The sequence below is a fragment of the Thermothelomyces heterothallicus genome (assembly GCF_042370625.1).
Source record: "Thermothelomyces heterothallicus CBS 202.75 unplaced genomic scaffold P884_scaffold_37, whole genome shotgun sequence".
Classification (NCBI taxonomy): Eukaryota; Fungi; Ascomycota; class Sordariomycetes; order Sordariales; family Chaetomiaceae; genus Thermothelomyces; species Thermothelomyces heterothallicus.
In genome coordinates this window covers 150,514-176,838 of record NW_027192598.1, presented here as the reverse complement: position 1 = coordinate 176,838, position 26,325 = coordinate 150,514, and the positions used below count along the sequence as shown (strand labels likewise).

The 26,325-nt window shown below is 62.6% G+C and overlaps 9 protein-coding genes and 1 non-coding gene across 10 annotated transcripts; 3 read left to right on the top strand and 7 right to left on the bottom strand.

Moving 5' to 3' along the window:
- Positions 1 to 161: 161 nt before the first annotated feature.
- P884DRAFT_211726 (Mur ligase) lies at positions 162 to 1,934 on the bottom strand (the record flags this gene model as incomplete). Its single annotated transcript, XM_069439109.1, has 2 exons — positions 162 to 1,130; positions 1,452 to 1,934. 2 exons carry the CDS (start codon positions 1,932 to 1,934, stop codon positions 162 to 164), a joined length of 1,452 nt encoding a protein of 483 aa, XP_069293717.1.
- A 638-nt stretch (positions 1,935 to 2,572) lies between these two features.
- P884DRAFT_211757 (mitochondrial inner membrane protein Mitofilin) lies at positions 2,573 to 4,794 on the bottom strand (the record flags this gene model as incomplete). The annotated part of the gene is made up of 3 exons (XM_069439110.1): positions 2,573 to 2,617; positions 2,719 to 4,575; positions 4,681 to 4,794. The coding sequence occupies 3 exons, from the start codon at positions 4,792 to 4,794 to the stop codon at positions 2,573 to 2,575; spliced, it is 2,016 nt and encodes a 671-aa protein (XP_069293716.1).
- A 681-nt stretch (positions 4,795 to 5,475) lies between these two features.
- On the bottom strand, positions 5,476 to 6,325 carry P884DRAFT_211574 (ras family-domain-containing protein; the record flags this gene model as incomplete). Its single annotated transcript, XM_069439101.1, has 4 exons — positions 5,476 to 5,823; positions 5,909 to 6,100; positions 6,153 to 6,199; positions 6,253 to 6,325. The coding sequence occupies 4 exons, from the start codon at positions 6,323 to 6,325 to the stop codon at positions 5,476 to 5,478; spliced, it is 660 nt and encodes a 219-aa protein (XP_069293715.1).
- An 819-nt stretch (positions 6,326 to 7,144) lies between these two features.
- On the top strand, positions 7,145 to 9,555 carry P884DRAFT_211681 (SacI homology domain-containing protein; the record flags this gene model as incomplete). The annotated part of the gene is made up of 3 exons (XM_069439107.1): positions 7,145 to 7,352; positions 7,444 to 9,194; positions 9,385 to 9,555. The coding sequence occupies 3 exons, from the start codon at positions 7,145 to 7,147 to the stop codon at positions 9,553 to 9,555; spliced, it is 2,130 nt and encodes a 709-aa protein (XP_069293714.1).
- Positions 9,556 to 9,899: 344 nt separating this feature from the next.
- Positions 9,900 to 13,974, bottom strand: P884DRAFT_264878 (uncharacterized protein). The gene has a single exon (XM_069441892.1). The coding sequence runs from the start codon at positions 13,930 to 13,932 to the stop codon at positions 10,189 to 10,191; it is 3,744 nt and encodes a 1,247-aa protein (XP_069293713.1). The 5' UTR covers positions 13,933 to 13,974; the 3' UTR covers positions 9,900 to 10,188.
- A 924-nt stretch (positions 13,975 to 14,898) lies between these two features.
- Positions 14,899 to 16,836, bottom strand: P884DRAFT_332747 (uncharacterized protein). Its single transcript, XM_069445808.1, has one exon. The coding sequence runs from the start codon at positions 16,581 to 16,583 to the stop codon at positions 15,036 to 15,038; it is 1,548 nt and encodes a 515-aa protein (XP_069293712.1). The 5' UTR covers positions 16,584 to 16,836; the 3' UTR covers positions 14,899 to 15,035.
- Positions 16,837 to 17,514: 678 nt separating this feature from the next.
- Positions 17,515 to 21,061, top strand: P884DRAFT_303390 (P-loop containing nucleoside triphosphate hydrolase protein; the record flags this gene model as incomplete). Its single annotated transcript, XM_069445023.1, has 3 exons — positions 17,515 to 17,844; positions 17,916 to 20,087; positions 20,195 to 21,061. The coding sequence occupies 3 exons, from the start codon at positions 17,515 to 17,517 to the stop codon at positions 21,059 to 21,061; spliced, it is 3,369 nt and encodes a 1,122-aa protein (XP_069293711.1).
- A 622-nt stretch (positions 21,062 to 21,683) lies between these two features.
- P884DRAFT_t174 lies at positions 21,684 to 21,798 on the bottom strand. Its single transcript has one exon. It is a non-coding gene; the product is annotated as a tRNA-Leu (tRNA).
- A 571-nt stretch (positions 21,799 to 22,369) lies between these two features.
- On the top strand, positions 22,370 to 23,471 carry P884DRAFT_251744 (HAD-like domain-containing protein; the record flags this gene model as incomplete). Its single annotated transcript, XM_069440704.1, has 1 exon — positions 22,370 to 23,471. Exon 1 carries the CDS (start codon positions 22,665 to 22,667, stop codon positions 23,469 to 23,471), a length of 807 nt encoding a protein of 268 aa, XP_069293710.1. The 5' UTR covers positions 22,370 to 22,664.
- A 324-nt stretch (positions 23,472 to 23,795) lies between these two features.
- On the bottom strand, positions 23,796 to 26,205 carry P884DRAFT_90839 (RNA polymerase I-specific transcription initiation factor-domain-containing protein). The gene is made up of 2 exons (XM_069446164.1): positions 25,739 to 26,205; positions 23,796 to 25,610 (listed from the first exon to the last, which is right to left on the bottom strand). The coding sequence occupies exons 1-2, from the start codon at positions 26,066 to 26,068 to the stop codon at positions 23,865 to 23,867; spliced, it is 2,076 nt and encodes a 691-aa protein (XP_069293709.1). The 5' UTR covers positions 26,069 to 26,205; the 3' UTR covers positions 23,796 to 23,864.
- Positions 26,206 to 26,325: the final 120 nt, after the last annotated feature.

Below are 26,325 nucleotides of genomic sequence, written 5' to 3'. Positions count from 1 at the left end.
GGGTTTGGGAGCCCGTCCGTCCCGGCGATTATGGATATTGACTGGAGACTCGTCTTCATCGACGCGTTCGCGGATTTCACCTTGTGATTCAACTATACAGGTTGCATGCTTCACGGCCATCTGGGGCTTTCGGAGTTTCGGGATAGATTTGGCAGGCTTAATTAGTATTCGGCATGGTCAATGATCTTGAGCACGGCGCCCGCCAGGTGGAAACTTCCCGTAACCAGCACCCGGCACGGCTTCCCTTGCTCCCTCGCCTGCGCCGCGATATGCCTGATCTGCTCCACCGCGGGACGGACGGCGTTGTGCACCGTCGTGGTGGTCGTGCCGTCGGCGGCCTCCTGCATGGTCTCCTGTGCCCTGATCTGCGTAGAGAGGTCGCGTTCCTCGCCATCTGCCGGTTCCTCCTCTTCGTTCCTCGTAAATATGGCATGGTCGAAGGCGGTCCGGCCGCCGCTCTGCGCTCCAGATAGAAGCGCCCTCAACAGCGGCGCCGGATCCCTCTCCTGCTGGTTGAAGAGCAATACCCGCACGCTGCTGCTGCTGCTGCTGCTGCCGCCGCCGTCGTCGTTGTCGCCACCCGCCCTGTCCGCGAACCACCGGCCCACCCCGGCCAGGCTGTCGTCGGTGTGGGCGCCGTCGACGTGCCACTCGATGATGATGCCCTGCTGCGCGTCCCGGAGCACCTCGCAGCGCCCGCGCAGGGCGGCCTCGCGCAGCCCCCGGACGAACTCGGGCGGCATGTCGCCGAGCGACCACTCGTCCGTCCCGAACCTGCCCTCGAACCTGACCCCGACGCGCAGCAGGTGCTCCCTCGCCGCGTGGACGGCCAGGGCCATGTTGTACTTCTGAAACGGCCCCTGCAGGAGGGCGCCGTCGACCCCTCCCCACCGCTCGACCTCCTCGTCCGGCACCTCGACCAGGACGGCGCCCTTCTCGCGCGCCCGCCGGCGCAGCACCTCCATGACGCCGCGCTGCTGCTGCTGCTGCGCCTCGGGCAGCCGCCTGGTGAAGGCCTTGACGCCTTCCTTGAAGATGCCGCTCTTGTGCCACGCGATCTTGTCGACCGTGTCGCCCAGCATGCCGACGTGGTCGATCCCCAGCTGCGTCACCACCGTGGCCGTGACGGCCTCCCTGGGCAGCACGTTGGTCGAGTCGTACTCGCCGCCGATACCGCACTCGACCACGGCGCTGCGCAGGCCACGGCCGCCCTCGGAGACGAACGCGTGCAACGCGACGAGGGTCAGGAAGCGGAAATAGAACGGCTTGGTCGCCGGCCCGCTCAGAAGCTCCTCCTCCTCGGCCGGCGTGAGGCTGACGCGCGGCGGCGGGGGCGGCAGCGAACCCCCCTCGCCACCACCCCCGACCCCGGCCGCGGCCTTGGCCTTGAGCTTGGCCTCGGCGGCCTCCCGCCGCGCTGCCTCGGTCAGCCGGTCCCAGACCTCTGCGACGTAGCGCGCGAACCGGTCGGGCGCGATCGGGGCGCCGTCCAGCACGATCCGCTCGCGCACCGACAGCACGTGCGGCGACGCGTACAAGCCAACCCGCCCGGCCCCGGCCCCGGCCCCGGCTTCTGTCTCGGCTTCCGTCCCGGGGTACTGCGACAGGATGGACGCGATCAGCGCGCTGACGCTGCCCTTGCCCTTGGTCCCCGCCACGTGCACGAACCGCACCGGCGAGGCGGCCAGCGACGCGGGCGTGTACCCTGCCCGGCCGAGCCAGGCGAGCATCTCGGGAATGGCCAGGGCGTTCAGGTCGGCGGGTTTGCCGCCTCCGCCTCCTCCTCCTACTCCTCCTCCTACTCCTCCTGCTGAAGCGGCGGCTGTTGCCGGGGCAGGGTCGAAGAGAGAGGTGACGGCACGGTTGGACTGGAGCTGCGCCAGACGGGAGAGCGCCGTGGCGTAAGCGTCGTCGGGCACGCTGGGGGCAGCCATTGTGTGTAAGAGATGCGACGAGCGGCCGGTGCAGCTGACTGAATCGATGGCTTTTAGTCTGGAGGCAACGATCAGTTGGCGACGATGAGCTTGAGCTTGAGCTTGAGTTTGGATGACGGATCTGGAGATGGCGCGGCGGGTTGCGAACATCTCGCTATGAGAGAGCTCGCTGTTTTAGTTATTTCGACATTTCCCTCGGGTTCCCCGGGGTGATTTTGTCAATCCGGAATCGATGAAACCAAAAGGTTTGTCAATGAGTGATTGATGTCGAGTTTGTTGGTTGGTTTTGTCTGCAGTGAGACGTGGGCGGGCCCCTCGGTCTCCGGCTTCGCTTGGTTTTTTGGTTTTGGTTCAATCAACTCCGAAGATTCTCAAGGTTATAAAATATCACAGCAGATGAACCCCCGAACGAACCAAAACCTCAAAATCTGCATTCCGCCCACACCCCCGAACCTGAGCTGCCACACTACCAAAAGCAAACAATCGATGGAAAACGAGCTGACAACAGCTGACCGCGTCTATTGGCTACTTACTACACGCACCCAGCCCAAACCGTCCTTCTTGACCTTTAGATCTACGCAGTAACGCAGGAATGTACATACATCGACAAAGGAAAGAGTTAAAGAATAAAGTCCCGTCTACTCCGCCTTCAAACTCTGCAGCCTAGCCTCGGTTTGGATGACCTGTGAAGAAAGTCCATTAGCATGTTATATTCGTAGAGCAACCTGTCAAAAGGGGGAGGGGGTGGGGGGAGGGAAGGAAAAAATATATATATATAACATACGTCCAAAGCCTGGCGCACTTCCAACACCTTCCTCACCTCGGCTAGCCAGTCGCGGCTGAGCGTCTTGGACCAGCCGGTGAGGCCGTTCATCTCGCGCGCCGCGTTGTCCAGGTCGCCCTCCTCGAGGAAGGTCTGCGTGCGGGTCAGGATGCTCTCGACGTCGTCGCCCGCGGCCAGGCCCTGCTTCTTGAAGAGGACCTTGCTCAGGACGTAGCTCGAGGCGTGGCTGGCGACGCCGGCGTCCTCCGGCAGCAGGGACGCCTTGCGCACCTCGGCGGCCACGCGGCGGAACCGGTCGATCAGCTCGGCCGGGGTCGAGACGCCGTGCTGGTAGGCCGACGGGTGGATGGACGCGATGGCGGCGTCGATGACGGGGTCCTGGGCGGCGATCTCCTTGAGGGCGATCAGCTCCTTGACGAAGGGCCGCGGGTGGCGGGCGTCCTCGAGGCTGGCGCGCACGGCCTCGACGGCGACGTGCAGCTGCTGCGTGCGCAGGTTGGCGTCGACCACCTCGTTCCAGCCGGCCGTGAGCCTCTCGAGGTCGGCCACGGCCGCCTTGAGCTCCTCGAGCTTGCCCAGGCGGCCCTCGCGCTCCTCCTCGACGTGTCTCTTGATGTCGCTGGCGAACTGGCGCTGCAGCTGGATGGCCTGCTCGAGCAGGCGGTTGTTCAGCTTCTCCTCGGCCAGCTGGCGCTCGCGCTCCTGGATGAGCTGCACCTTGCTGTCGTAGCTCTTCCTCAGCCGCTCCATCTCGGCCTCGAACTCGCGGCGGAACTGCTGCTCCTGCGCCGCCATGGCGGCCTCGAGGCGCGAGACCAGCTCGTTGGCGGCCTTGTCGAAGCCGTCGACGCGCTCCTTGACCTGCTGCGCGGCCTCCTTCTCCACCGCCGCCTTGAGGTCGCGGACCTTCTGGCCGAGCTTGCTGATCTCGCCCTTGGCCTTGCCGATGGTCGCCCCGTACTTCTCGCTGGCGCCGTCGTGGTTGATGACGGTGATGATGTCGTTCAGCATGCGCACCATGGCCTGGACGACCGGCTCGGCCGCGTCGGGGACGGCGAGCGGGTCGATGGGCGAGGCGGGCGGCCACCGCGAGGGCTCGTCCACCTCGGGAGCCTTGAACGACTGCTTCGCGGGAGCGGGATCGATGGCAGCAGGCTCAGGAGCCGGAGCCGGTGTCGGAGCGGGCGCGGGCACGGGCTTCTTCTCCGCCGCCTTGGTGGTAGTCTCGGCCGAGGGCAGCTTGGCCGTCTCCTGCTTGGCCTGGGCGACGACGGCGGGCTCCGCATTTCGGCTGGGCTCCTTGGCGGCCTCGACCTTTTGCACCGCGCTCGACTGGCGGCCGCCGGTCTCCCTACCGTCGGCGACACGCCACGAGGCGCCGCTCTGGGCGGGGATCTTGACCTGCTCACCCTCCGGCCGTCGGCCCGTCACTCTGCCGGCGACGTTGGGAAACCGCTTCTTGAAGTCCATCTCCTCGAAATAGAGCACGGCCTGCTCGCCGTAGGGGATGTACTCGGTAAAGAAGTCGTGGAAGTTGTCGTTGATGCGCGCATACCACACACCGCCGGCGAATCCCAGGGCGCTCAGCAGGGTCAGCGTCAGGACGAAGTTGCGCAGCCGCCGGAAGAAGCCCTTCTTCCTGGGAGGCACCGGCGGCGGCGGCGGCGGCGGCGGCGGAGTAGTCTTGGTCGCTGTCGCTGGCGTGGCCGCCGGGCCCGGGGCGGAAGGCGTGGGGGGGGCCTTCTCGACGGCGGGAGGAGCCGGGGCCGGGGCCGGGGTCGACGGGCCCGTCAGGGTCTCGGAGGCGGGAATCTTGACTTCATCGGGACGCTTGCTATTGTCGGCGTAGAATCGGTTCTGGAAACGAAAAGAACGGGGGGCCGGGCGGCGGTTGGTTAGCTCATCACTGTCACTGCGGTGCAAAAGAGCGCGTGCATGACCTCATCAATTTCATACCTGAACCTGCCCCGACACAACCGCACGCCGGGCCGCAGCAGCTTGCCATTGGCGGCCAGCAGCAGCCGCGGCGGGCCTGGTGCCCAGCGCCCTCACGGATCGCAGTGATGTCCGCAACATGAGGGGAGGGGGGGATTGGGGTGGCCGACAAGGCGCAATGGGAGTACGGAAGGTGGTGGGTTTGGATTGAGCAAGCAAAAAAGAGCTCGGCAAAGTTCCGGGAGAGAGCTGCGGGAACTGGGCCGCCCGCCCTGGCAGTCGGGTCTTGGCACCCACCTTGTTCCGTTCAAACTACCACTACCAATTTTAGCGCCGAACTACCGGGCAACCTCGAACGCCAGTAAGAGTATGCAAGAAAAATCAGAAAAATCGAGGGCGGAAACTGATTGGCAACACGGCTCGGCCCCTTCGCGTGATTAGGATTACCGCGTCCCAAGCTGTTGCCTCTATCTGCCTACTATACACCCAAAGCACAGCCCAGCCTAGCCTTCTTCTCGTTGCGAGGCCAATCCATCCGTGTCAGCAGAAACGAGAGAGAAAAATCATCCATAAACCCGTGAAATAAGGTATTAAACGGCCCAGTCACCCCGCCCAACAGACTCCACCCCAGATGTGTGTGATGCCGACAATGTCCCACCATCCCGGGATAAACGTGTCTAATGCGGCTCTTCCTGCTCGACAGCTACGGCTCATCTGCAGCCGCATCAAAAAAAAAAAAAAAAAAAAAAAAAAAAAAAAAAGACCGCCATGCTCTCTTCTGTTCTCTCTCTCTCTCTTTCCCTCTTCCACACATTCATTCCTTCAGCAAGCGCACGGCCCGCCAGCCTGCGTGTTTGCCCCCTCGGGCGCTAGGCTGACACCGGGTCGCTGGCCTGGCCGGGCATGCCTGGGCCCGACCTGGTCGAGCGGCAACTTCTTGGCGATGGCGGTGAACAACTCCTGCACATTCTCGGCCGTCTTTGCCGACGTCTCAAAGAACAGAAGGCCAGCCTCCTTTGCATACGCCTCGGCGTCAGCCGTCTCGATCGCCCGCTTGTCGGGCTGCTCCGTCACCAGGTCCAGCTTGTTCCCGGCGAGGGCGATGATGATGTTCTCGTTGGCCTGCCGCTGGAGCTCTTTAACCCACGACTTGGCCTTGTCGAGGGATGTCTGGTCCAGTCAGCAAGGGAGCAAGAGAGACAGGTATGATAGGGCGGGGGGAAACGGAGGAATAAAGACTACTACTACTACGCACCGCCTGGGTGATGTCGTAAACGACGACTGCGCAGTTGGCATTCCTGTAGTACATCGGGGCCAGCGACTTGTACCGTTCCTGGCCCGCCGTATCCCAGATCTCGAACTTGACCGTCGTGTTCTCATCCAGCGAGATGGTTTGCGTGAGGAAGGCGGCGCCGATAGTGGATTCCCTGTACGAGTCGAATTGATCCTGATGCCGTAAGTCTCCGTGCTCGGCCGCATAGGATGGCACGTTTGCTCACCTTGACGAACCGCAGCACGATCGAGCTCTTCCCGACGGCCGATTCACCTGTACCGAGTAAGCCCGTGTACCTTGCCGGCCGGCTGGCAGCGCCGTCTTACCTAGCAACACCAGCTTGAACTGGGCAAAGCGGTTGCTCATGCCGCGAGCGCCGGGGGGTCCTCGAGTCGCCATGGCCGTGTCGGGGATAGATAAGAGGAAAGAGCGGAAGAGCCCCGACGCTTGAAAAAGTGCGAGCGGTTGTGTTGACGGGTCGGCTGCGGAGGCTCGGTTCGCAAAAGAAGATGAGATATCGCGGGGATTAGAGCGCGCGGTGTGTGTGGGCTGGGGGAATGAAAGCCGAGACTGGACGGTCGGCCGTTTCGAGAGGACGTAGTCGGTCGGGTGTTGAGAACCACGGGACCAAGGTTGCAATTGCTGAACGGAGCTGGTTGGCGAGGTCGATGAGCGCAACCGGGACCTGGCCACTGCCACTGGTCAGCGGGCGGGTGCACACGTCAGGCCTGGCCCGATAGCGAAGGCAGCCGTAACTGGTCTGTGCACTTCCACGTGATGCCGACGGCGACCTGGTTACGTACCCCCCCTTCGGTTGGCCACCCGTTGGTGCTGCACTAACGTTAGTTAACAACGCCAGCCGGCGCCGGCAGCCAGAAGCGCCATGCCAAGTCCGGCCAGGCCAGCTTTTGAGAGCTCAATCCGGAAAGAGAACAGATCCAACTTCGCTAACTATTGTTGGCAAGCTCCCAGAGCGTCGGCTTTCAAGGTGCTCAGGGATGAAACCAAAACTGCCATTTTTAGCAAAACCAACACCGAAAGCACAGAATTGACGGCCGCCCTCTCCTCGCTCCCTCGTCTTGTCAACGGCTTGATTTTTTTTCTTCTTTTTCTTTTTTGGCGCACAAACTCGCCCGCACCGCATGGAATTCGGTTCGAGCGGAAGCCCTTGAAACTACGCCCATCGCCGCCGCTTGTCGCCCGAGCGGCCTCGCAGCCATGGCGCTCCCTTTCCGCGACATCAACGTGCAAACCGCCTCCGACTCGTACATCTTCTCCTCGCCCTCCAGCCCTAATGCGCCCGCCCTGTCGATTGACCGCCCAACGGGCGACATCCGGCTCAACGATGCCGCCCTTCTCGCCGGCAAGCGCGTGACCCGCGTGACGAGCATCGCCGGCATCCTGGGCATGATCCAGTTGCGGCTGGGTACGTGATCCGACGAGACGAGAACGCAGACACAGGCGGCGCTAACTCTCTCTCCCCCTTTCCCCCTTTCCCCCTCCCTCGCCCTCTCCAGACAAGTACATCATCGTCATCACAAAGGCCAAGCCCGTCGGTCGCCTCCGCGGGCAGATGGTGTACAAGATCGAGGCCACCGAGCTTCTCCCCCTGCGCGAGCGCCAGGTGCACGACCCCGATGAGGACCGCTTCCTCGCGCTGCTGCGCAACTTTATCAAGTCCGGCCCAATGTACTTCTCGTACGCCGTCGACCTCACCAACAGCTTCCAGCGCCAGGCCGAGCACGACAACTCCGTCCCGCTGTGGAAGCGAGCCGACGACCGCTTCTTCTGGAACCGTTTCATCCAGTCCGACCTGATCAACTTCCGCAACCAGGGAAGCCGCGGCCAGCCGGCGCCCCAGCCCGGCATCGATCCCTACATCCTGCCCGTCATCTTCGGCATGCTCGAGATCCACCCGACCACCTTCAAGGGCACGCCCCTGACCCTCGCCCTCATCACGCGCCGGTCGCGCCACCGGGCGGGCACCCGCTACTTCACCCGCGGGCTCGACGACGAGGGGCACGCGGCCAACTACAACGAGACGGAGCAGATCCTGGTTCTCAACGACAGCGCGGCAGGGCTCGGCGGCGGCTTCGCGGGCAGCTCGGGGCCCGGGGGCTTGCAACGCGGCGGCGGCGCCGCGGGCAAGGAGATGCAGGTCCTGTCGTACGTCCAGACGCGCGGCAGCGTGCCCGCGTACTGGGCCGAGGTCAACATGCTCAAGTACACCCCCAAGCTGCAGGTCCGCGCCGTCGAGGCCGCGCTCCCGGCCGCCCGCGCCCACTTCGAGGAGCAGATCCGCATCTACGGCGACAACTACCTGGTCAATCTGGTCAACCAGAAAGGCCGCGAGATGCGCATCAAGCAGGCGTACGAGCAGGTCGTCGACATGCTCGTCTCGAGCCCCCAGGAGCACGTGCAGGCGGACCGGCGGACCGAGGAGAAGTTCCGCACCATCGAGAAGGGCGGGGGGGGCCCGGCGCGCTCGCCGTTCGACCGCCTGCACTACATCTACTTCGACTTCCACGCCGAGACCAAGGGCCTGCAGATGCACCGGGCGCAGCTGCTCATCGACCGCATGCGCGACGCCCTGGTGGCCCAGCAGTACTTCCGCGCCGCCGAGGCCCCCGGCAGCCGCATCGACGGCCGCCTCGAGGTGCGCAGCCTGCAGACGAGCGTGGTGCGCTCCAACTGCATGGACTGCCTCGACCGCACCAACGTCGTCCAGAGCATGCTCGCCCGCTGGACGCTCGACCGCATGCTGATCGACCTCGGCCTGCTGCCGCGCGGCTCGCGCTTCGCCGACGAGGACGACGCCTTCGAGCTGCTCTTCCGCAACATGTGGGCCGACAACGCCGACGTCGTCTCCAAGGCCTACTCGGGCACCGGCGCCATGAAGACGGACCTGACCAGGCTGGGCAAGCGCACCAAGGGCGGCGCGCTGCAGGACGGCAACGTCGCCCTGACGCGCTACTGGAAGAACAACTTCCTCGACGGGCCCCGCCAGGACGCCTTCGACCTCTTCCTGGGCGCCTACCAGGTCCCCGCCGGCGGCATCGGCTCCGGCTTCATCTTTGCCGACCGCCGCCCCGTCTGGATCCAGAGCGTGCCCTACATCGCCGCCTTCGGCTTCTTCTTCGTCCTCGTCGCCCTCTACACCCCGCGCCTGCCCGATGCCGCCGTCTGGCCCCTGCGCCTGTTTACCATCTTCTGGGCCGCCGTCGCCCTGTGGGGCGTCCACTTCATCCTATCCAACGGGATGCTCTACGTAAGTTCTTTCATTCCTGTTTGTTTTCTACCCCTCCGTGGCGCTCTCTCTTTTCTTTCCCTTTACCTTCCTTCCCCCCCCCCCCCCCCCCCCCCCCCCCCCCCCCCCCCCCCCCCCCCCCCCCCCCCCCCCCCCCCCCCCCAACCCCCCCCGGGGTTCCACCAGGCCAGAACTTACTGACAGACGTTAGGTCAACTGGCCCAAGCTGAACCCTCGCCCTTGGGCGACCGAAGGCTACCACGAGACCATCAGCCGGGTGCGTAAGGACCGGATCCTGGGCCCGCTGGTGGCGCGCCACGAGCGTGGTCTGAGCACGGCGAGGTATATCAACGCGGAGGAGGGCAAGAAGCGGATCGAGTAGCCTTTTGCCCTTGGATATTTTTTTTTCAATGCTCTTTTTTTTTTTTTTCGGTTCTGTTTCTAGATCTTGAGAGTACTTCTGCAGTGTCGTTTGTATGTAACAGGCCGGCCGTTTCTAGAGTAGAGCTAGGGTCGGTCTGTAGATTTGAATTTTGTTGTAATAGAGATTCTGGTGTCGTTTGGAGCGTACCGTACTCGTCCGGTTACTGGCAGGGGGGGGGGACAGATCCTGAGTAGTGTTTCCGGTACAAACAGGCAATTCTATAGTTCGAGAGAATTACAACCTGCTCCATTCGAGCGCCGTCTGTTTTCGCCTGTAGTTGTTGGACGACATTTTTTTCTTGCTCTGTGAGGGGCATGGAATCCTCAATTCTATCTCAACAAGACAGTATTACAAGGTATGTATATATATGTACAATTCCTGGGTATCGTTCCGTAGCATGCTTTTCCCCCTCCATCAAGCAAGCAGGGCAGAGCAGACCCCGTTCCCAAACACAGACATGTATGTACTTGGTACAAACACAACAGCAAAGCCTGCTTCACATCGTGTTTGTATCAGGAGCGAAACGAAAAAAAGGCGACGAATGACAAGAACGAGTAGGGACGGGATAGGCGCAGGTCCCTTGCGGGCTTATTACAACCACAGCAACCATCGCACCCCCCTGACGACGCCCTTGCCGACGGCCAAGGCGACGCGGACAATCATGACGACGAACCAGACGTACCACATGCAGCCGACCAGGACCCACTCGACGACGAGCCAGCCGGCGCGGCGGACCCAGCGGAACCGGCGGCGGCGGCGCCGGAGCATCTTGTCCATCGCGTCGCCCACCATCTTGACCTTGAGTCGCTGGCTGGTGACCAGGTCGTGGTTGGCCTCGTCGGCCGCGTCGATGGCCAGCTGGGCGAGGTCCGTCAGCTCCTCGGCGACCTTGCTGCGGAGCGACTCGGCGCGGTGCATGAGGGCCGGGCGCGTCTCGGTGGCGAAGCGGGAGGTGGCGGCCTGCAGCTGGGCGGTGGACGCCTGGACGGAGCCGGCGAGCGTGCGGGCGGCGACGGGGTACATGTCGGCCTGCGCGAGGGGCGTCGTGAGCAGACGCTGCCTGGTGGCGGCATCCGGGGCGAGGTTGGCGATCTCGGTCCAGGTCAGGGATGATGATGACCCGGGGAGGCTGGCGTGATTGGGGGCGGCGGCGGCGGTCCGAGTAATGGTGGGCGAGGGCAGCAGTTTGCGGGCCTTGGCACGCCGGTCCATCTCGGCCGCGTGGACGCCGGAACTGAGCACCAGCGCGCGCAAGCGGGCGATCTCGCGCCTCGAGACCGCCGCGGGTCCGGAGGCGCTGCTGCGGTCCGTGATGGACCACTGCCGGCGGGAAGGCGAGGCGGGACGGTGAGGGATGGCGAGGGCGGCGTTCAGGTTCGCCGAGGCCGTGCGGGTGCCGTCGCGCCCGCCCTGCGAGTCTGCTGCTGCTGCTGCTGCGGCGGCGGCGGCGGCGGCGTCCGATCCGACGGAGGCTTCGTGCGTCGTGCGTACCTGCACCGGGGGCGGCGATGTGCTCGGGGAGGCCTGCTGCACATCGATCCTGGGCGGCTTGAGCAGCTCGAAGCGTGAAGATCGCCGGCTGATGGGCCGCGCCGGCGGGTGCTGGAGCTGGCGCTGAGGAAGCTTGTAGTCGGGCGTAAGCTGCTGGGGCGCGTCGAGCAGGCGCTTCGGGTCCTGCTCCAAGGAGAAACTGCGGACGGGCCGGGGTCCACGGGACCTGCCTCGAGACTCGGCCTCGGAGTCGCTAGACGACGTGCTCGACGAGTCATCGCCCTCCTTGCGCCAGAGCATTTCGCTGACCTTGGACACGCCGCTGCGCAGCACGGTGTCGATGCGCGGCCCGCGGAGCAGCGACCGCAGGCTGATGCCGCCATCCTCGCCGCGCAACTTGACATTGCCGAGGCTCTTGTGCGGCCGGTGGCCCAATGGGCGCTCGCCGTTGGGGCTCCTCGACGGCCGTCGCTGGTGGTGGCCGGAGACGGCACTGGCCGACTCCGGCGTCCCGCCCATCCCGCTGTCCGCCGGGGTGGTGAGAGTCGCGGCGCCATCCTCCCCGGGTGGCTCTGTGCTGCGTTCCTTGCTGCGGTCCCGGAAGAAGCTCTTCACCCTCGTCAGCGGGTTCCGGTGCGGCGAGCCGGCCCGGCTGGACATGGGCGACAGATCCATGCCGAGCGCCGGCACCCGGCCGATATCTGGGGATGGCCGCAGGCCCGGCGAGTTGGGCTGTGACGTGTAATCGTCGTCTGCCGAGGCGCGCCTGGCCCGCGGGACATCCAGGCTTGTCCGCCCGGCCGCCTGCTGCGGGGACCTCGGCAACGGGAGCGGTTTGAGTCCGAAGCCGCTGACTTCGGTTTCGCTCAGCTCGGGGTGCGTGTCGGCCCGGCGTCGTTGGGAGGCATCTCGAGACGCAGGCGGCTCCCGCTCCGGGGTCATTGGTGCAGCAGGCCTCAGGCGTCTCGCCTCGTGGTCGTAGAGCGGATGCGATTCCGCTTCCCTCTGCTCGCGGGCAATCATCTCTTCCATCTGCTTCTCGAGAACCGATCGGACGGCGTAGGTCGGCGCCCCCTTGGCCCTCCGTCGCCGGTCGCTGTCCGTGTCAGACGACTCGGACAGCGAGGTCCGGTGGAGACGGAGGAGGTCGCGATTCGTGAAGGAGCTGGTGTGCCGGTGATGGGAGCCCCTGAGCGCCCGGAACTTCTGCTGGGCCCGATCTCTCGCGGCCTCCAGGACGTGCTCATGCTCGTGTCTCGTTGTCGTCGACGACGACGGAGGGTCTGGAGTGGCCCTTTCGCCAAGGGCGTGGGCGTCGAGCGAGCCCTTTGCCGAGTTCGGAGTCGTCAGGCGCAGCGCGTCATCGTGGGAAGCGGGCCTGGGAGGTTCAGGGCCCTGCGGAAACACGGGCCTCCAGTGGCGGTCCTCGACCAGCTTCTTGTTGTCGTCGAGCTCGAGCCAGTACAGGTCGGCGAGCAGGTCGGCGGGGTCGATCACCCAGTCCACCCGCGGCCGCCTCGGCTTGGATGTGGGCGCCCTCGCGTTTGCTGCCGGGGGGGGTGCTTGCAGCTCGGCCGTCTGGGCACCCGCAAACGGAGGCAGGGCTGGGTTGCCGGGCTGGCGGGCCCGGCCCGTGGCCACCCACTTGGCCACTTCGTCTACCCACTCGGACACCTTCATGACATCGTTGAAACCCAAGGCCGCGCCGTCGAGGGCCCTCCGCTCGCGGGCTCGCACCTTGCGGTTCCGCACGTACTGAAGCGGATTGTACGGCCGCCCAATCTTGGGCTCCGGGTCGTTGTTGGTCGAAGCCCGCGACACCGGGGCCGAATTATTTGGCGAGACCGGGGGCGTGGGGCTCCAAGGCCTCGCTGCCGGGCGTGGTTCGAGGGGCGGGACGAGCTCGAGCAGGCGCCGGTACTGCGCCATGAGCTCGAGGTATTCCTTGGCTTTCTGGGCCCTGGCGAGCGTGGACGTCGAGAAGTGGTAGCGGAAGCCAGCTCCGGGATCGACCGCCGGCTGCAGGGGCGTGAACCTCCCGCCGGCGCCGATTCTCGGGGACCGGTCGGGCTTGGGGGAGACGGTACGCGACATCTTCCTCTGCTGCTGGAGGTGGTATCGGAGGCCGCCTCCCGGAGTACTGTCGGGGAAGGGCGCAAGCCTGGGCGGCGCCTGCTGCGAGATGTTCCTCCGGGAGGCCAGCCGTCTCGACTCGCTCAGGTTCAGGGCCATGCTGACGATCTGGGCCGACTCCACGTCGAGCTGCGCCATGCCCGTCTGCGGGGACGATTCGAGGGTAGCGTTGCCGGCCAAGGAGCCGTTACGTTTCGTCATGGTGGTCGGAAGCCCTGAGCCCTCGTCTGGCGGGACGCTGGGCCTTGGTGCCTCGGATGCTGGCCCCTGCCTGCTGCTCGAGACAACCCTCGATTGGGGTACCCTCTGGCCGTGCTGGGCGCCCGCGGAGGCATGCTGCTCGACAGATATCCGCTGCCGCTTCTCCGCGGGGTATTTTTCCGTATCACGGGGCCGCGTAGAGCCCTGGCGGTTGAGAGGATCGGCGAGGAGGAAGCCGCCGCTGGAGCGATGCTTGTGTGCGTGATAGGTGCCCGAGAGCCGGTTTTCGGCAAGCGCGCGGTTGGCCGAGGTCGAGGTCGAAGTCGAGGTCGAGGTCGAGGTCAAGGTCGGGGGTTGCTGGCCGTGGGTTTCGGCGTCGGCAGCCGAGGACGTGGTAGCGGTCAGCACGGAGGAATCTGGAGCGTTGGCCACGCGGTAGGGGGAGCTCGAGTGTCGCGTTGGGCGCTGGGGTGGGAGATTTGAAGAAGGGCTGGCATTCCCGTCCGTCATGGCGGCCCCCCGTCTCGTGTTGTGCTGCAAAAAAAAAAAAAACAGGGAACCTTCTGGTCGACGGGACTGGGACTACGAGATGCGCGCTAGGGACCGATGCATCGTCACGAGGTACGCTGCCGGTCTCTGGTCGACGACAACGCGGGATTTCTGTACGGTAATATTCCGTACTGCGTAACTGCCTAGTGTAGTGTACGTATTCGAGGGCGGCGCGCGTCGCGGAGGCGGTCGCTGGGTCGTCCCATTTGCCGGTGGCCCAGGGATTCGCTCGGATGGAATGCAAGCGTCAGAGGTTCGCAAGGGAGAGCCCAGACCGATCCCTACTACTAGTGACCCCTACTATAGTAGTGACCCCTAGTGGGGTTGTAGTTAACGTTAACTGAGAGTGGCCCACTGAAAGCAGAGACGCACATTTACTACTGCCCTTTTTTGGCAATCGCTCCCGGAAGCAACTGACTGGACCCATATGACCCACTCACTGTTAGTTAACGTTACCGGTCAACAAGCAGCGACAGGCGGGGAAGCACCTAAATCAGAACTCGAAATGTTGAACTACTGTGTAGTTGTAAGGTGCACTGGATATGCGGACCACGAACCTCGGCGTCCCAGAACTTGGAAGAAGGGTTGGGACTAGGTACATACGTACAGTAGTGCTAAACTTTGCAATTCCTCTGTCTCTTTCTTCTGTAGATAACCTCTATTTTGCGTTTAAAATGCCAAAGACACGTCCGTCATCGGAAAACAAGAACAGTTCTCCTCACGCTTCGATCTTGGAAATCCGGGCGCTGTTTCCGCACTAGAACTGTCGCAACATTCGAAACCGCCAGATGTCTGGTGCTATAGTGTACTGCACTTAGGTGTCTTTTTGGGTGGGATACGGTAAGGTGGTGCCACCGATTCGTGGATATGCACACCAAAAAAAAAAAAAAAAAAAAAAAAAAAAAAAAAAAAAAAAAAAAGATGAATCCTTAACCAGACAACTCATTTATGATGCAACGCCTTCCCCGCCGCCTGTGCACGAGAGAAACACCGGACCTGCATACCCGTGACCGTCCGTCCAAACGCCGAGGCGCCAATCCCCAGCCTGACGATTGCTCTGCGCTTTAGAAGACCGTAACCGCGCTTACCCAGCCGTTCTTCAGCACTTCAAACACCAGGCCAGGGAACCCAAACAAGGTCGTGGTCGAGTCCTCCCCCCGCCCCTTGCCGACGCCGGGGTTCGTCCCGCCGCTCTCCTCCCACCCTCCCAGCAGCTCGCAGCTGCTCCCGGGGCTGTCTCCCCATCCCCGGTTGAGCACCATCCCCCGCTGCTTCTGCTGGGCCTCGGCCTCGGACGAGTAGATTGACCTCCACGCCCTGCGCAGCCGCTCCTCGATCTCCGGAAAGGGCGTCTCCGACGTCGTGGCCGGCGAGTCTGGCGACGGCGACAGGTAGCTGATCTCCCAGCGGCAGCGGCGGTGGCGGTTGAAGGGGTACGACCCCGGGACATTTCCGTGGAGGACGACCTTGGTGGCGACCAGGCGGTCGGTCGCGGCGGGTTTGGGCGCGGCGGCATCGGCGGCGTAGGCGCTGCCGTCTTGCGACGGTGGCGGGCGCGAGGGCGCGGTCGGCATCGAGACGAGCACGTCGAAGCCGAGATAAAAGTAGTTGTAGAAGCACTCGCCCGACACATTGGCAACGATATCGTCCTCGACTGCCTCGTCCTGCGAGTCGTAGTCGTCCGACGCGGGGTGCGAGGACTGGTCCGTGTCTGTCAGCTCGTCCTGCCGCCTCAGCTCGTTGCCGTTGGCCGGCCGGGCCATCGCGTTGTTGCTTGCGGCGCGCAGCTTGTGGATGTACATGCGCTGGTCGTTCTTGCGGTAGATGGCGTCGGGCGGCCCCAGCTCGGCCACCAGTTGTTGCGGGGTCGTCTCGCCCAGCAGGATCCAGAACGAGTTGTTGGTCCACTTCCGGAAGAGCTGCAGCTTTCCGCCCCCGTGGATCTTGACCAACGAGATCTCGTCCGGGTACACGTCCTTGCCCTTGGCAAGCGGCGCAAATGTCTTGAGGCTGGGCAGGACCTCGGTCCACATGGTGTCGCGTGCCTGTGCCCACGAGTCGCCGCTGAAGACGGCCATCGAGTTCGGGACCGCCGTCGACGACAACAGCGAGACAACGTCCTTGGCATCCGAGTAGTCCTTCTTCTTCATGGGAAAAGCAAACGCCACGCCCGGGTACGACAGCACATATGTCTCGGCATCGGCGATGTATTCTCCGTCGTACGTAGGCCCCAGGAACCGCTGGTAGATGTGGCGGAACGTCGGGCCCGGGGCCGCGTCGGCCGGGGGGGGGTCTTGCGTGGGCGGCCGGACGAGATCGCGCTCCTTATCGTTGGCGGGCTTGAGGAAGATATGGTTCCTGGTGAAGTCAATCACCTCAACCAGCCGTAGCCGCTGCTCGGGCCCGTCGAAACGCATCCGTATCCCGTTTGCTGGGAGACCAAGGATGACGGGCTCCCTCACCGGGTCGGCCGGGTTGTACGTGAGGTCGAGTTTTGGGAATCTCTGGGGCTCGGCTTTGAGACGGGTCAGGACATCGTGCAGCGAAGCTCCGAGAACCAGGAAACCCAGCGCCCGGCCGGGATGGAGCTGTGCCGAAAAGAGCGACGACATGGCGGGCGAGCCTGTGTTTTGTGCCGGTGATGGAATGACAGAATGATGCCACGGGGAAAACCTCTCCCCTCTTGCTATCTATGGAGGGGCAGTGCGATGTGGAAGCGAAGGTCGACGGCAACAGTAATCTGTTCAGTCGTTAAATAGATATCTCTCGCCTTTCGAGACTCGAACCAGTCGAGCTACCTCTGCAGTGTCCGGAAGGATTAGTGCACGCTATTAATAAGTTTTGATTTGGTGGAGTGAAGGAGATAAGCTGCAAAGCTGCTTCGAGGGCAAATACAGAACCTTGGGAGAGGTGATCCCCCCAGCCCCAACGCCGCGTGATCGCAGCAGGCGCTGAACGTCATCCGGCAGCAAGGCCCCCCCAATGGAAGGGCAGGTGGGGCCTGCCGCCTGGACAGCTGGGAAGCTTCAAGCTTGCAGTGGCTTCTGAGGTTCCCAACCCCAGACTCCAAATCGGGCATGTGGGGCAATCCGTTGCCACGGCAATTGCAGCTCTGTGTGTGAGTGTGTGTGTGTGTGTGTTGCAACCTGCAATGTTTGGGTATCCCGCCTGCAGCCCGGATTCCCCACCCGAATTGGATCGTGCCATTTTTGCCATGACACCAGCCAACCATCCCCTGTCCGCCTGTATTCAACAACGCGAAGCCACAGAAACGCGATCAAGGCTCGGCGTTTGATTATTGCGGTTTTTTTTTTTTTTGAACGGTCAACTTATTTATCTAGGCACCTTGGCCCCCGCCGCCCCGAAATCAGTCCGGACAGCAATCATCGAACCACGCGCGAGTCGCTCCGCATGGAGCGCAGAAACACGTCAATGGCGCCACCATCTCGACCAGGCGCCGGTCGCTCAAGCATACGACCCGCCGGACGGAACCCAGCTCCCTCGTCACGACCAGGAGCCGGGCGACAGGCAGTGGCTTCGCGTATGGTCCGGGCCGCGTCACCAGCGGAATCAATCGCGTCGGTCGCGACTTCCACGGCAGGCGCGAAGCGCAAAGAGCGCGACTTCGACCCCGACGACGGAGAGGCTACTAACATCAATGTCGTGGTGAGGTGTCGCGGCAGGAACGAGCGGGAGGTCAAGGAAAATAGCGCGGTGGTGGTGCGGACGGAGGCGACCAAGGGCAAGCTGGTGCAGCTCTCGATGGGGCCCAACGCGGTCAGCGACAAGACGTACAGCTTTGACCGCGTCTTCTCGCAAGCGGCAGACCAGAGCATGATCTTCGAGGAGGTGGTAAAACCGGTTCTGGACGAGGTAAGCCCCGCCTGTTGATCCCAGCTTTGACATGCCGAGCTGACGGCGGGGGTGGGGGTGGGGTTGAACAGATGCTTTCCGGTTACAACTGCACCATTTTCGCCTACGGCCAGACGGGCACCGGTAAGACATACACCATGTCGGGAGACCTGACGGAGAGCATGGGGATGCTGTCCGATAACGCCGGCATCATCCCGCGGGTGCTCCAGGCCCTGTTCAACAAGCTCGAGCTCGAGGAGCGGGAGCACTCGGTCCGGTGCTCCTTCATCGAGCTGTACAACGAGGAGCTGCGGGACCTCCTGTCTTCGGACGACAGCGCAAAGCTGAAGATCTACGACGACACGTCGCGGAAAGGGCACTCCACTACCATGGTGCAGGGCATGGAGGAAAGATTCATTCTCAACGCCGGTGAGGGCCTCAAGTGGCTCCGCGAGGGCAGCGTCAAGCGCCAGGTAGCGGCCACCAAGTGCAACGACCTGAGCAGCCGGAGTCACACCGTCTTTACCATCACGGTTTACGCAAAGCAGAAAACGGAGAACGGGAAGACGGAGAGCGGAGAGGACTACCTGATGCTGGGCAAGCTAAATTTGGTCGACCTGGCCGGCAGCGAGAACATCCAGCGGTCGGGAGCCGAGAACAAGCGCGCCGCCGAGGCAGGGCTGATCAACAAGAGCTTGCTCACCCTCGGGCGGGTCATCAACGCGCTGGTCGACCGCAGCCCTCACATCCCCTACCGAGAGTCCAAACTTACGCGGTTGCTGCAAGACTCGCTCGGCGGCCGCACCAAGACGTGCATCATCGCCACCATCTCGCCGGCCAAGAGCAACCTCGAAGAGACCATCTCGACGCTCGACTACGCCTTCCGCGCCAAGAACATCCGCAACAAGCCGCAGCTGAACGCGCTGACTAACAAGAAGACGCTGCTGCGGGACTATGCAATCGAGATTGAGCGGCTCAAGGCGGAGCTAATTGCCACCCGGCAGCGCAATGGCGTGTACCTGTCCAACGAGATGTACGAGGAGTTGACGGTGCAGAACGAGTCGCGCCGCATCCTGACGGAGGAGCAGGGGGCCAAGATCGAGACGCTCGAGACGAACCTCAAGAACAAGTTGCAGGAGCTCCTGTCGGTCACGTCCAACTTTATGGGTCTCAAGAAGGAACACGAGGGGACGCTGGCCCGGTTCGATGAGACCAAGGAGGTGCTCGAGCAGACCGAGATGGTCCTGGCGCGCACCCGGCAGGCCCTCGCCGAGGAGAGCCACCTCCGCAAGGCCCACGAAACCACCGAGGAGCAACTGGCCCTCCTGGGAGGCGACCTGATCAGCACACTCGAGCGGACGGTCGGCGATATCGACGGCCTCCGCGCCAAGGATGAACGCAGGGTGGACTTGCACGCACTCAACCGCAGCACGTGGGAGGCATCGCGGGCCCGCGTAGCCGACATCACGGAGCTCGTCGAGGGCCGCATCGAGGAGTTCCGGCAGGGCCAGGAGCACCACATCTCGAGCGTCTCGCAACGCATGCAGGCCTTCGTCAAGGAAGAGCTGGAAAAGTTGTCGTCCACCCAGACCTTCCTCGACGAGAACCTGGCCCGGTTCGCCGAGTCGAGGGCGCAGCTGGTGCGGCAGCAGGAGCGATCCAGGGAGGAGATGGACACGGTGCTGGAAGAGATCAAGGTTGTTCGGGACAACGTGAAGCAGCGCGTGGGCGAGAGCCTCCAGGCCATCGCGGGGGCGGCCGAGCGGATCGCGGGGGACGTGCTGAGCGAGCTGAGCACGTTCCACGACCAGCTGCACGCGTCGTACAGCTCGCTGGGCAAGGACTTCAAGTCGGCCTTTGAGGAGCTGCTGCGCCACATGCGGGCGCAGAAGGCGGAGTCTGATAGGCTCAGGCACGAGCTCGAGGAGGCCACGCACGCCATGGTCGACTCGAACGAGTCGGTCGCGAGGAGGATACAGGAGTTGCTGGACGAGGAGCGGGCGCAGGCGGCGGCAGAGCGGCAGGCCCTGCTCGCTCAGATCGCGCGGCTCGTCAACTCGCAAGCCGAGCAGCAGGAGTCTCGCCTGGCTGACAGGGCCGCCCAGATCCAGGACGCCATCCTGGACTCGAACCAGACCCTCAAGGAGAGCGTTGGCGAGTACTCTGCAGGCATGAACGCGTGGGCCGAGAGGGACAGCAAGGCGCTCGAGGAGGCGAGCACCTCTAGGGATGCGCTCAAGACTAGGCTCAAGGATGACTGGACGGTAAGCTTCTTTTTTCCTTTCATAACAAATTCCCTGGCTCTCTCTTTTTTTTCTTCTTCTCTTTCGAGAGAGTCCCTCTCTCTCTGGGCTTCGCTAATATGTTGCAGACGGCAAGCAAGCACAGCACGTCGATCCAGTCGACCACCAAATCGGTCCACGCGGAAACCGTACGGGTGGTGGAGGAGCAGCTGCAGGACCTCGACGCGCAGATGCGAGATCTCGACGAGTTTGTCTCGCGGGCCAAGGCGCAAAACGCCAGCCACCAAGAGCGGCATGCCGAGTCCGTGCAAAACCTGGATACCGCGGTGGAGCAGTCGTTCAGCAACATATCGGGCCACTTCAAGGAGACGTTCGACAGGGTGCAGCACCTCGGCGAGGAGATGGATGCCGAGGCGCAAAGCCTGGGAGAGGCCCTCGAGCCGCTCGAGGAGGAGGTACGCCGGCCCCTGGCCGAGCTCCGGGAGGAGGTGCGAAACACGGAGCTGCGCGAGTACGAACCCACAGGGCAAACGCCGGAAAAGACAGAGTACTCGTATCCCACCAACCTGCCGCGCACCGGGCCGCACGACGCCCTGCTCGCTGCCCTCCGCGAGTCGCCCACCCCCAAGGCCAGCCCCGCCGTCCTGCCGGACCAGGACTCGACGCCGGTCCGGTCTCCGTCCCGGCCCGTCGGCGCCGAGACTCCCTGCTCGGGCGGCCTGCGCGAGGTCGACCCGAACCTGGGGTCGGGGTCGGCGACCAAGGCGAGCTCGATACTATTTGACTCGGCGGCGAGCATGCTGTCGCCCCCGCCGCCGAGCAGCGATGTGGCCATGCCGCTGCCGCTGCTCAAGTCGGCCGCGAACACGAGGACCAGGTCGTCGCGGCTGTCGAAGAGGGCGGCAGGGTTGGCGGTTGGCGACGGCGCCGAAAATCTGCCGCCGCCGCCGGCGTTGAGAAGCTCGACTAGGAGGAAGAGTCCGCGGTTGCATTAAGCTCAGGTGCACTGTCTTGCGAATCATTTGGTCGATCGTTACCCCTGTAGACTTGGACGGCTCATTTGTCTCACTGGCGGATCGGAGTTTGGGGCGTATGATATTTCAAGGCGGAGCGTGGCAAGGCGCTGGAAAATAGGGTGTTTCTTTTTTGGCTGGTTGGCACTGTCTAAGGTTGTAGGGTTACTGAGCACCGATACCCGTACGGATCGACTTGGGGTTTCTTTTGTTTCTTTTTTATATTACAGAGCACTGCTGTAATGGAATGGCAAGTTCAGGTTACACTTCGTCCTCGGTCACTGTGGATGTGCAGGGTTTGAGGGGTTTACTTTCCGACGGTAGGTCCAGAGAAGAAGGTTAGGTCGGAGAGTTCAACATGTCCTGTTTCTACAGGACATAAAGACGCTGAATCAACATAGGCGAAGTGGGCGATAAACAGATTGCCACTTGCGGCACGGCCAAGCACAGCCGAACCCCTTTTTAAAGAAGTGCATATGCCACCAGCAGTAAGGACCAATTGAAAAAAAAGAAAGATAATGAGATGATACAATATCGAAAACTCAACTCTAAGAAGAACGCAAAAAGAGCAAAAGTAGAAGCCCCTAGGGTAGGGCAGATGCGCTGACAAGGGTGAGATTCGAACTCACGCCCCTTTCGAGACCACGGATTCTCAAGAGAGAGAAGATGATTAAGGGTGGACCTTAACGTGGCGCCTTGGACCGCTCGGCCACCTTGCCTGGATCTGATTGTGGAGTTTCACAAATCGGTGGAGGGCTTCTTTTCGCTAGTGCCGTGCGCTGTCTCGAGAAGGGCGTCGCTGGAGGACTCGGAGAGCTCCCCGCAACGACAAATTTATAATCCGTAGACAAATCGTTTTTGGCTTGAGGGTTCGCATGTCAACGTTAGGTAATTACTGTCGAAGCAATTGCATGGATTTTTTAGGTTGCACGCCCTTTGCAAAAGTGGGTTCGATCTCTTTGACGTAAAGTATGGAATGCAAGTAATTTTTTTTTTTTTTTTTTTTTTTTTTTTTGTTTGGTTACTGTTGCGAACGGCGGAAATCGCCTTGGCTCTGTTCCTTCGGCGGTCCACGTCGCCGATGATTTGTTCGGCCTGGCTCGCCGATGCGGATTAGGCTAGTCCCCGGCGTGAGGCAGGAGCGGACAGCGGGCAGCGGGCAGCGGAGCCCGGAAGACAGCCGATGGATCCCGATGCTATGCCGTAAGAGGCAGCACCGAACGAGCAACTGCACTGGCGGGGTATGTCCGGGTCGTTTGTGAGATACAGGTTGTACCTCGAACTATTGCTCTTGTATCCTCAAAGGCGTCGTCACGTTTAACCTCGTGTATATATTTCTCAAGCAGAGAGCCTAGGGCTCTAATTAGGTATCTAACCTCCATCCCATCCACCATCATCAGCATCATTATCATCATTATCATCCTCCATCACGGTTATCATCAATTTCGTCTTTATTCTCATCAACATTACTCTCAAGCCCATCCATCCTTGATCATCGCCATCATCACCAACGGCACCATTACGGCCGTCACACCATTTCACTTAACCTTCCCCACCACCACCACCCAACCCATCCCCATCCACCATGTCGGCCCATCCGGACCTCACCGGGTTCAGCGCCCTCTCCTTTGACTGCTACGGCACCCTGATCGACTGGGAGTCCGGTCTGGCGGCCGACCTGCAGCCGCTCATCGACGCCCTCCCCTCCTCCCATCCGTTCCGCAGCGACCCCTCGCTGGCGGTGCAGCGGTTCAACGACCACTCGGAGCACCTCTGGGCGACGCAGCCCAAGCTGGCCTACGACGCCAACCTGACCGAGTCGTTCCGCCGGCTCGCCCGGGAGGAAGGGGTGGCCATCGACGGGTTGGAAGACGAGGCGGCGGCGCGGCGGATCGGCGACGGGCCGGGCCGGTGGCCGGCCTTTGGCGACACGGTCGACGCCCTCCGCCGGCTGGGGCGCCACTACAAGCTCGTCGTGCTGAGCAACGTCGACGAGGCCAACATTGCCCGCGCGCGGGCGGGGCCCCTGGCCGGCGCCCGCTTCGACGCCGTCTACACGGCCGAGGCTATCGGCAGCTACAAGCCGAGCCTCGACAACTTCCGCTACCTGCTCGAGCACGTCCGGCCCGACCTCGGCGTCGACAAGGACCGCGGCGGCCTGCTGCACGTCGCCCGGAGCCTGACGGCCGACCACGTCCCCGCCAAGCAGGTCGGCCTGAGGAGCGTGTGGATCGCCCGCGGCGGGGACAAGCCCGAGGGGTACGGCACCGGCGGCGACTACGAGAAGCTCAAGGCCGAGGGGAAGCTCGGCTTCGAGTGGCTGTTCCAGACGCTCGGAGACTTTGCGGACGAGGTGGACAGGCAGTTTGCCGAGAAGGCGGCGGCCAAGTAATTGGTTATTCTCTCTCTCTCTCTCTCTCTCTCTCTTTCTCTCTCTCTCTCTCTCTTTTTTTTTTTTTTTTTTTTTTTTTTTTTTTTTTTTTTTGGTTGTTGTTGTTATTATTGTTGTTGTGATGCTCTCTCCTCTCATAAAAATGTTGAGGTGTCAGTGTGAAGGAATGAACGAAGGCATCTTTTGGACGTTAGCCGAGTAGGATTGATGTAAAAATGGCCGAATGAATGAACGAGTGATGAAAAAAAAAAAAAAAAAAAAAAAAAAAAAAAAAAAAAAAAAAAAAAAAAAAAAAAAAAAAAAAAAAAAAATAGACGAAGATAAGGAAAATGATTGCAGCTTCTGACGCGTAGTAGCACACGGCACCTAGCTGGCTACCTTAGCTAGTTACCTTTACAGAAACGAGTCCAGCTCCTCTGACCCTGCCCTAGCCTTCTTCCCCGCCCTGGATGACCGCTGCTGTATGTCGTCTCCCCGCCACCCCTTCCTTATCTTGATCGGCCGGAGGAACCTGTCCACGTGGACGCCGCCGTCCATCTCGTCCGCGCTGTCCTCCTCGTCCTCCGTGAGCGGGATCCCCCGCTTGCCGTGCACCGCCTGCAGGTGCCGCGTGAGGTTCGTCCGCTTGGTGAACCCTCCGACCGCTCGGGGGCAGTGGGGGTAAGGGCAGAGGTGGGAGGCCCCGGGCGTGCCCGACCGGCTGCGGCGATGTCTCGGCGGCGGCGACGCCTCTGCCTCGGTTTGCTCAGGCTCGGTGGTGAGGTCGGGCTCCCGATTACCGTGGACCGTCTTGAGGTGCCGTTGCAGGTTGGACTTCTTGGGGAACGGCTCCACGGCTCTGGGGCACTGCGGGTGCGGACACACCAGGGACGCCGGCGTGCCCGACCTGCTGCGGGGCCGGGCTGGCTCGGGCGACGACGACGGGCCCCTGACGCTCGACTGGCGGCTGACCGTCCGAAGCTGGGCCAGCTCTTCCCCGGACTCGTCCTCGTCCCCAGAAGAGACGAGGGCAAGCCCGGGCACGTATACCGCCGTCTCCATCCCGGCATTTTCCGATGCAGCAGACCGTTCATGCAGCGTGTGCATCGCCATTTCCTCCCTAAACAGCGTCGAGCACCGCTGGGCGGCGCGGGCGATGACGGTCGGCGAGAAACCGGCAAGGGCGGCAGCGCCCAGCACGTCTCGCCAGTCGCGCAGGCCCCATCTGGAGAGCAGTTTCTCCCGGTTTGCCTCCGACGAGACGCTGGAGCGGCGAGAGCTGGCCCTCGAGCTCGCCGACGTGGAGCGCCGGGCGCTGCCGAGGCTCCTGCTGCGGCCCCGTTTGCGAATCCCTTCTCCTTCAGACTCCGGCCCCGAAGAGAAGGTGGGGAGCTTCCTCCTGCTTTGCCTTGCCACCCTGATCAACATCTCCTGCTCCGTCTCCCCTTCCAGCGGGACGTGCACTTTCCTAGGCCGCCCTCCGCGGGACCTGGGCGCGGGCGCTGAGGGAGACTTTGAGCGCGCCCGCGGCCGCCTCTCCGGCACGGCCTCGGCGTCCGTCTCGTCCTTATCATTGTCCACGTCCCCGCCGCAGACGGAGGAGTCGGATATGTTGCCGAGGCCCGCCATGCGCTGGTTATGTAGGATCATCAGGGTGTCATCGAGCTTCGACATGATCTGCCTCGTCAATGGGCGAAGCAGCCTGTAGGACCGCTCGTCGTCGGCCGAGATGACGGGGGTAAAGGTAGGTGACGCTGCCCTCCGTGCTCGCCGGGCCGTCCTACGCGCCGCCTTGTCTGTCCGCTCGTCGTTTCCCGTCGTATCCCCCACCCCGGATGCGTCCGTCTCTCCCTCTGTAGCGGTAGTATCGGTCTTCTCGATGGACTGCACCACCTGTTCGGCGCTGGCTGGTTGGGCCTGCAACCCCCTCGCTCGGAACCTCTCCTTGGCATGGCGCAGAATCGTGGCCGAGATCTCGTCTTCCAGGTTGCACCCCGCAAACGGCCGTCTCTGTTCCCGCCTGTACGTGAATGGCTCGTTCAGCTCCGCCGTCCTCGGCAGCAGCCCGCCGTCAGGCACCTCGTTCGCCTTCATCGGCCATGCTGTCCAGTATTTTCCAATGTCCCACCCGGCGCCCCGGTCACCAGCCGCATCTCCGTCCTGAGGGAGGACAAGAAAACAAAAATTCCGCAGTTAGCTCGGCCCAACACACCAAGGGCCAGCAGAGCAGACAAGTCGGCACACCAATTCTGGCGGGCCACCGAGGGGAGAGGCGGGACAAAACGTACCTCTGGCACCTCGACCTCCGGCCCGACTCTGAACCCCCTCCGCAACGCAAACGCGTTGAAGAGGTGCGCACTCAAGTCCCCCCGCCGCGCGTTCTCCAGCGCAGCCCACGTGCGCCGGTCACTTTCCGTCCAGGTCTTCCAGGTCGACGGGTGTCCCCGCCAGCGGTTCGGGCGGGTCTCGTGCAGCTCGTCGGAATCGAGCGACGTGTGGGACAAGGCATCGCCGTCGCCGTCGCCGTCATCCGGGGCCCCGTCCCGGTCCCAGTACTGGTGGGATATTTCTGGTTCCGCAGAGCCGTGGCGGTGTTTTGGCTGAACGGGTTGTGACATGTTTTAAAGCTGTGGCGATGATTTCTGAGAGAACGTCATGAAACAGAAGATACGATGATGGTCTGAGGAGGAACCGGATAATCTATCAATCAATTTCAAAGGGGAAAATTCGAAATGGGACTTCTTTCCTCTCGTTCATTAACCGTGGGACGGGATGGCCCTCAGATCAACATCGCCGAAATGTTGGAAACAAAAAAAAAAAAAAGTTACATGTTGGTGTCGCTGAAGAACTAGGATGTTGGGGAAAGAGGACTCGA

Bases quoted from the DNA above. Each gene is read 5' to 3' on its own strand.
- P884DRAFT_332747 (XM_069445808.1), bottom strand. From the start codon at position 16,583: ATGTCGTCGCTCTTTTCGGCACAGCTCCATCCCGGCCGGGCGCTGGGT.
- P884DRAFT_264878 (XM_069441892.1), bottom strand. From the start codon at position 13,932: ATGACGGACGGGAATGCCAGCCCTTCTTCAAATCTCCCACCCCAGCGC.
- P884DRAFT_90839 (XM_069446164.1), bottom strand. From the start codon at position 26,068: ATGTCACAACCCGTTCAGCCAAAACACCGCCACGGCTCTGCGGAACCA. The intron at 25,611-25,738 runs GTACGTTTTGTC...GTCCTCCCTCAG, and splicing joins CGGAGGTCGAGGTGCCAGAG to GACGGAGATGCGGCTGGTGA.